The 7,618-nt window shown below is 45.7% G+C and overlaps 1 protein-coding gene across 1 annotated transcript; it reads right to left on the reverse strand.

Annotated features, from left to right (window-relative positions):
• Positions 1-909: 909 nt before the first annotated feature.
• On the reverse strand, positions 910-3,132 carry LOC104256932 (interleukin-17F). The gene is made up of 3 exons (XM_009811529.1): positions 3,106-3,132; positions 1,929-2,173; positions 910-1,147 (listed from the first exon to the last, which is right to left on the reverse strand). The coding sequence occupies exons 1-3, from the start codon at positions 3,130-3,132 to the stop codon at positions 910-912; spliced, it is 510 nt and encodes a 169-aa protein (XP_009809831.1).
• Between the last annotated feature and the right edge of the window lie 4,486 nt (positions 3,133-7,618).

A 7,618-nucleotide genomic window follows, 5' to 3' on the forward strand; every position in this document is an offset into this window, starting at 1 on the left:
ATTTAGACTGCAAGTTCTCTTGCGCTCCCTCCTACTCATATCACTGCACCGGAAAAAGCCTGATCTTCGCAGAAATCTCTCAGTGCTTCTGCAGCACAAACCCGTCCTCTGTGTCTGCTTTCATTTTGAGCTACCATAAAACAACATTCTTTTAAATAAAATACAAATTTTATTCAGTGGATAAGTTATTGAATAAATACAGATAAACATTTACCATTTTTTGGATACTCTGAGCACATACAAATCCATAAATATTGTCATAAATAGAACTTATAAATAGAAATATAAACACTCATTAGTTCTTTGTCTTTTTAACACTCAACACAAGTGGGTTCAATTCTCTCCCAAATTGCTCTGGAATAAGGCAGCCGCTGCTCCCCATGGAGCAGCAGTGACACAAAACCAGAGTCCGATGAGAATCAGACCTGGTGGCCCTTGTGTCAGATTTACACTAGAAATATGCTAGTGAGCAGTGGGGGCCAGAGAAGGAAAGGGGTTAGGTGATGAGGAAGGGAGGGAGAAGGTGCAGGAAGAGGAACTTTTTGTGGCAGTGCTGGTTGGCATGTATACATTAGAGCAACTTACTGCCGAGAACAACTTTTGAAACTACAATTCATTCAATTCACCAAACTGATACAAGCCACAAAAAAAGCACTGCTTTACCCCCTCCCTGCTTGGAGTCACAAACAAAACTTTTCCTCTATTCCCATCCCTCCCCTCCATCACCAGCTACCAGTGATGCCCATTGTAAGATCAGTAAATGAACAACAGAAAGAATCAGTACTTTCAGGAGGTAATTTTCTCAAATTTGGAAAGGAAATGTCATGTTGAATTCCTGGGATGCAAGGTGGGCGACTGTGGGATTTCTCCAGAGGGAGACGTTTCTTCTTCCCAATGTTGCCTCCCCTACTAGGACTGGTGGTGGATGACTGGAGCGACACACGTGCAGCCCACGGTGATGACTTTCTTCTCCAGGCGGTAGGTGGGCAGGCAGCCCCGCTGCTCCCGCCGGAGGACAAGGATCTCCTGTTGGATGGGGACGGAGTTGTGGCTGTGGTCCTCCTGCCCCAGTGAGTTCACGCAGCCGGAGAGGCGGCACTTGGCATCAGTGATCACCTGGGGGAAGCGGTTGGGGTCCTCGTCAAGCCTAGGGATGGGGACACAAAACAGGTTCATGCACTTGCACAACATGGTTTGGCAGGATCTTCTTGTTTATCTCCATTAAAGGGCCATAATATTTACGTGTGTGTCCTCATTATAAGACAAGGCCAAAGAATTTCCCCATCCTCAACATTTTTAGAATGATTTCCTAGAAATGGAATCAATTTTGAGAGGGTAATACTCCCATATCTTTCTTTAGGAGTTGATGAATGGAGTGGAGCTGGGTGAAATACAGAACTGGTCGCAAGTGGACCATTCACTTTTAGAATCGTATAATCATACAATCGTTTAGGCTGGAAAAGACCTTTAAGATCATCAAGTCCAACCGTTAACCTAACCCTGCTAAGTCCACCACTAAACCACATCCCTAAGTGCCTCATCCACACATCTTTTAAAAAACTCCGGGGATGGTGACTCAACCACGACCCCAAACCATTTTTGTTTGGTTTTAATTTCAGCATTCAAAATTTTCTTTGAGTTAGGAAAATGTAAAGTTACAATGTACTGACATTTTTCTTTTGCTAGAGGAATAATTATTTGACAGAGATTGACAAGATGATTAGAAACCATTCTAATGATGTCCCCTTGCACTGCAAACAGTTTCTCTTGGAGCAATCTCACCCAACATCAAAATGAAAGTGTGTGTCAAGAAGTGTTTGCAACATTCACAGGACTCCAGGCATATGCTGAGAACCAGTCATCGTTCACCATAAAAAAACATCCATGTAGCACAGCCATTGCAATTTAGGTAACAACTAAAGAGTTACCTGTAATCCCAAGGAGCAAGAGACCGGTTCCTGACATCGTGGGCCATCCTAAAGGCATGATCTGAATTGCTGATATGAACGTCAACTTTCACCGTTGTGGGGAATTTGAGATTCTTTTGGTTGAGGCAATCTTCATTAAGCCTCACAGATCCACCGTTCTTGCTGGGTCGAGGATGAACTACCCTCCCATGGGGTGAGCTCCTTACGGTGAGTGCTAGAATCAGCACCAAAAGCAGTGATCTGAACTGGGAGAAAGAAAGGTGTCGTTGGCTCAGTTCAGTCAAGAGAGAGAGAGCACAAAGAGTCATCAATGGACCATATAAATAGCGAGAGGAGAAGGATGCAGAACATAAGTCCTGTCCTGAATTCTTTCACTGCTGTGAATCAGCACTGGGCAGTGGCTGATCTTCATACATATATTTGGGCAAGATGGGCCAGCATGAGCAAATAGCGCAATGACACTAATAATACTCATCACAACAGATGCTAAACTCTGATTCAAATTCTGATTCATAGTTGGCTCTGCACCAAGAACACCATCTCTCCAACAAGCTAAGAAAGGTCCTCCTCCACACTCAAACAGCAATGTCTTATGATCTACAACGTGGGATAAGGACTCAGCTGACCCCATGCCTAAGCTTAGAAACCTAGTAAGCCGTATGCTTTCTCAGGACAGGAAAGGCTGGCCACCCAGCAGCCATCTGCTGGAAATAACCCTTTTCTTGATGAAATCTGAGATTCTTGGGACATTTTCAGGAGCTACGGTTTTAGGAAAAGAAGACAGATAAATGCAAAGCTTTTAATAAAATCACAACAGTTGACAGTGCTGCAAATACTACCCAGGCTGAAATTTAAATGCACAGACATTCACTTTGCAGTGAAATTTCAGCAATTTTGATTCCACGTTGACCAAGAAAAGGACTGTCTCTCCCAATCCCACATCAGCAGTGCTCTCCTAACAGATAAATAACGGATAGTCCATTGCCTCCTTGTCACTCAAGCACCAAACCCACTTGCAAAAGCTTAAGACAGAAAGACAGACAAAATAAGCATCCCATTCATCTCCCACCAAGACCAAGAAGGGTTGCTTGTAGATAAAAGCATCATGGGATCTGCATTCTGCTTCTTCTCTTGCAGCAAATATATCCTAACACTTATACCAAATATAAGTACTTACCACTGCAGTGTAGCTGGCAAAAGCCATGGCAAACTCTCTGCTGCTTTAGGTGGGCTCACACAGTGACAGAGCACAAGAGTTCTCCTTCTCTGAGACCTCTTCCACTGTGTGTGTGTCTCAAAGCCAGTTGTGGTCTCCTTTTTATAGTGAAGTTCAACCACTACCATCCTTTCCATTGCAGCATATAGCTGGCTTACCTGACCTGAGGTTAGGAGCTGATATTTCATTTTCTAGCCCACTTCCTTCCGTCTACCCCCAGAAAGGGGAGGGCAGATACTATGTCATCAGAATCCCAAATCAGCCAATACAGTTTATCCAGGCAAATAAAGAGATAAGGGACAAAAAAGAGAGAAAAAAAATGTTCAGACAGCTTTTTTTTTTCCCCCCTTCCCACTCCCTCTTTCTAATATTAATGTTCTCTCACCACAAACACATCTGTGGATGCAGTTCCCCGTGCCTCACACAAACCAAAGGGCAGAGATCAGCAAGCTGCAAAGTCAGGCACTCAACAAGGGTTTCAAAATGAGGACAGGACATGGAACTTCACGGTTTAACCTCCCTTTGCTTCAATTGCGCAACCCACCCCTACCTCATCTCGGGGATCCCTGTGTCCTGCAATGACTGGGCAGGGGAAGAGTAGATGCCCAGGGGAAGTCCTCCTGGGGGACCTCAGTGCACCAGGTGCTGGGATGCCTTCCCTACTCATCGCTGAGATCCCGTGTGGACATATTCTGGAAAGCTCTTTGAAAAACTCATGCATGACCTATAAGGGCCCTGAGGGTACTAATTGGCCTTACTGGCCTTGACCAGCGTCACCATGGGTTTCCCTCTGCAGCCCATCACCAGGAGCCCCATTGCAGTTCAGCTTTGGGCCCCCAGTCCCTGCCTGAGCTACGCGGTAGGAGTGCTGTTTTCCCATCCCTTCTCTGGCCTTGTCTACTGGATGGACCTTGGAGTAGCGTTCCTCCTGGATGGACTCCTTGGACATACATGGTAGACCATCTCCATGGCCATATCGTACTGCATTTTGCCTAGGTCTCCTCTGAGTGCCAGGGGGGCTGGAGAAAATATAAAGTATTTTTAAACAGTTTGTTTCTCAGGTTAAAGTGCCTGAAAGGGCTGTGTTACCACCAGCAGCATCACCTACACCGGTGGCTGTAGATGGTGATGGCATAGCAAGGTGTTATGGTGTGGGGTGAGGTGTGGGGGCAGCTGGGAGCGTAGGACCCGCTGTGGTAGCATCGGAGCAAACCGACACAGAGTCAGTATCCTGGCAAGCAACTGGGGGTGTCTTTTGGCGATCCCATGAAAATCCCACCAAGCTTGATTAAATCACAAATATTTACAAAGCTTCAGCATGCATAATGTAAGGGCTTGGCAGAATTTAGCAGCTAAAGTCTGGGTGGGATTAATTGCTCCTTAAGGATTTTCCCAATGTGCTTTTTCCTCTGTCAGTGTATCACACCTGTTCAGTAAAATACATGTTTAAGCCATTAGAGCGATGAGAAAGTAATGCTGTCCTTGTTCGGAGCTGCCAAATCCAGTAGCCCCAAATTCGAACCCAGCAGAGGGGAGGATGCCACAGCTCTGTGCCCTCACGTCCCTCCAGCAGCGAGGCTGAGCACGGATTCTCAATAGGCGCATACACACAGACACGCATGCAACATGTATATAACATATATACATATGCAGATGTCCAGCCACATGGATCAACACGGGCAAAAAAACATCACTCAAGCAAACACAAACAGGACCGACAGCCTCATCTCGTTCCCCTCTCTAGCTGATCAGGATGAAAGCCTGTTCGTGGAAAATAGCTACATAGATATATACGTGCATACAAGATGGATCTCCCCACTTACCGGCCTTAGACCATCTCTCCGGTAGCTGCTCCTGGATCCCCTGGTCTCCCCGTTGCTTCATGCACAGGCACAAGCACACACCAGTGGGTCTCCCCAGCAGCTGCTCCGGACTTATGACCTTATCAGAAGCCAACCCCAGATCCCACAGTCTCTCCAGTAGCTGGTCTAGAACTCCCAGTATCCCCAGTAGCCAATTTGCAGACCCTCTGCTCTCTCCATCATCCTGCCCAGATTTACAGCTGTTCCAACACCTGGAGCTAGTCCAGCTGGAATTCTAACATTTCCACACTGACGTATGTACCCACACAATATGCATGCACACCATTCTCTCCAGTTGCTGGCTCTCCAACTTGGCAATTAGGATGGACAGTGAAATTACACTGAAAAAGAGAAAAAAGCTAAGAAAAGATTTAATAAGAAGACAGGGCACACTGGGGCGATCAGGCACAGAGCGCAGACAGACAAGCATGCTGACCACCACCCTGCTTAGGTGTGATCAGCTCCTATTACTCCTTTCATTTTCCTATGTTTGTTCCTCACTGATCCATCCCCATCCTTTCCTTTCCCCAACTTTGCCCCTTCCCCTAAACATGCCATAACAAGTCTTGCACAATCCCAAAATGCTTTTCCCGGCATGCCATAATGAGTCCCATACCCCTGTAGCCAGCAAGGTGATGTGGGGAAGGCCTCCCCCCTTGACTTGTCTGGTGGGTCTCACATCTGGACTTGGGTTGACCATCCTCCCTGGACAGCCCTGAAAGAGATGGGTCAGGGGCTCCGTTGGCACTATGTTATTTGGGTTCCTCCACCCGGTACTGCTCCTCTGCTCCTTTGTGTTCATGGAAAATAATGGCTCTTAATCACACGAGCTAACAATCCCCGATTTATTAGGGGAGAGAGGCATGAAAATAAAAGGGGGAGCAGGAGCACGGACTCTGCTGTCTGTGATCCACCAAGGATCAGCCACAAGCTGGAGGGGAAAGACCAGTGCACATGTTGTTTCCCCTGAAGCACCAGCTGCTCTCTTTGGGAGTAAAAGCTATTTTTATTGCAGAAAAAGACCACGTAACCAGTTTGATCAGCTTCTCCATGGAAAAAAGCCCTGAGAGAAGCCTCTCCCAAAGCCATGTAGCCAAGCTGGAAGAGGAATCACAGAATCATCAGGGCTGGAAAAAACCTGTAAGATCATCAAGTCCAACCAAGGACTGAAGGAGGACTGAAGCGTAAGACTCTTCACACAAATTCATCTTCAGTCCTCCCAAAAATCAACAGATTCATGGCATTTTCAGTCCTCCAGAAAATCAGGAGCCTCATACAGATTCATGGCATTTTCAAATGAGAAGGGACTAATCTGGTCCCTTGAATAATAATCTGGTCTCTTGAATAATACCAGTAGAAATCTCCATCGACTGATGCTTTATGTCACTGCAGGATGTTGTCATGATTTTGTGGTCTGATTCAACTGACAGTTCAGAGACCAGCATCTCATCTCACGTAATTTTTTCATATTTCAGGTTTCTAAGTTCGCCTGAGATAATACCAATTTTGTGACACATGTTTCTATTCTGACTGTTCACATCTATGTATCCACGAATGCATCTACTGAGACACGAAATGGGGAAGACCAAGAGAGGGTAGAATTTCAGGAAACCCACTTTTATAGCCCAGAAAATGATCCCCTTTTTTTCCCCTGAGCGCTTGCAGTGAAAGGAAAAGGGCATTGCCATGAAATTGGGTTGGATTTTGCAGGTATAGCGTTAAGCGGAAATTGTTACGTGCGATGAAGTAATGATGTCATCACGCCAAATACTGGGTTATTAGCCCCAACCACCACTTTCCACTTGTATCTGCTGTCTTCAGCAGCTTATAACTTCAGCAAGGATTCCCTCTTTGACCTGAAATTTCCTACGACTGAACTCGTCTTGAGTTGAAGTTTGCTGAAAATTTGATCTAAAAGAGGTCACCTAATTTGAATCATTATAAGGGAGGAAAAAATACTCGTTATCTCAAAGAGCTTTCACTCCATGTTGCAAGGGCTTGGAGCAGGGATAGGGACTTGGAAATCAAAGAGAAGGTTTAGTTTCACCAAGAACTCTTCTACACTTGATTTACTGTAAAAAAACCCACTGTTTGCACTGCAGGATTCATTACACATTTAGGTTAAGGTTTTCGTAACACTGCAGGAGCTTCTGGGCATAAGACATGCATGATTTCAGGTTGGACTTGGATGCCACATCTTTCTAAGCTCCTCTGAACTCTTCAGCTTTCACACCTCAGAGGAGGCACCTGTACCACCTCCAAGGAAGCATGGAATTAAAACTCCAGAACAGACAGAAACCAAAACTACTCAAATGCCTTTGAACCTAGAGGAACAGACACCAGGCACTGAAACATGACCTGCATTTCACTGACTTTGCTACTGGGCACAGCAAGCGCTGCTTCTCAGCTGCATCTCTGCAAATATTTATAGCTGGTAGTCATGCTTCGATGACATGATCATTTTCTGCTTTGGAAGCAGATGCCCTGCCGTGAGGGAGGGACTAGGGAGATGAGATATGGCTGGAATCCTAATAAATTAACAGGATTTACCTAGAAGTCATGTCTCTCCAGCACCCTCTGCCCCATCACTATCCTGTCCCATGGATGTGGTC

This window comes from Gavia stellata, chromosome 2 (assembly GCF_030936135.1).
Source record: "Gavia stellata isolate bGavSte3 chromosome 2, bGavSte3.hap2, whole genome shotgun sequence".
Lineage (NCBI taxonomy): Eukaryota > Metazoa > Chordata > Aves > Gaviiformes > Gaviidae > Gavia > Gavia stellata.

Bases quoted from the DNA above. Each gene is read 5' to 3' on its own strand.
- LOC104256932 (XM_009811529.1), bottom strand. From the start codon at position 3,132: ATGGCTTTTGCCAGCTACACTGCAGTG. The intron at 2,174-3,105 runs GTAAGTACTTAT...TCTTTCTCCCAG, and splicing joins TTGCCAGCTACACTGCAGTG to TTCAGATCACTGCTTTTGGT. The intron at 1,148-1,928 runs GTAACTCTTTAG...CCCCATCCCTAG, and splicing joins CTTGCTCCTTGGGATTACAG to GCTTGACGAGGACCCCAACC.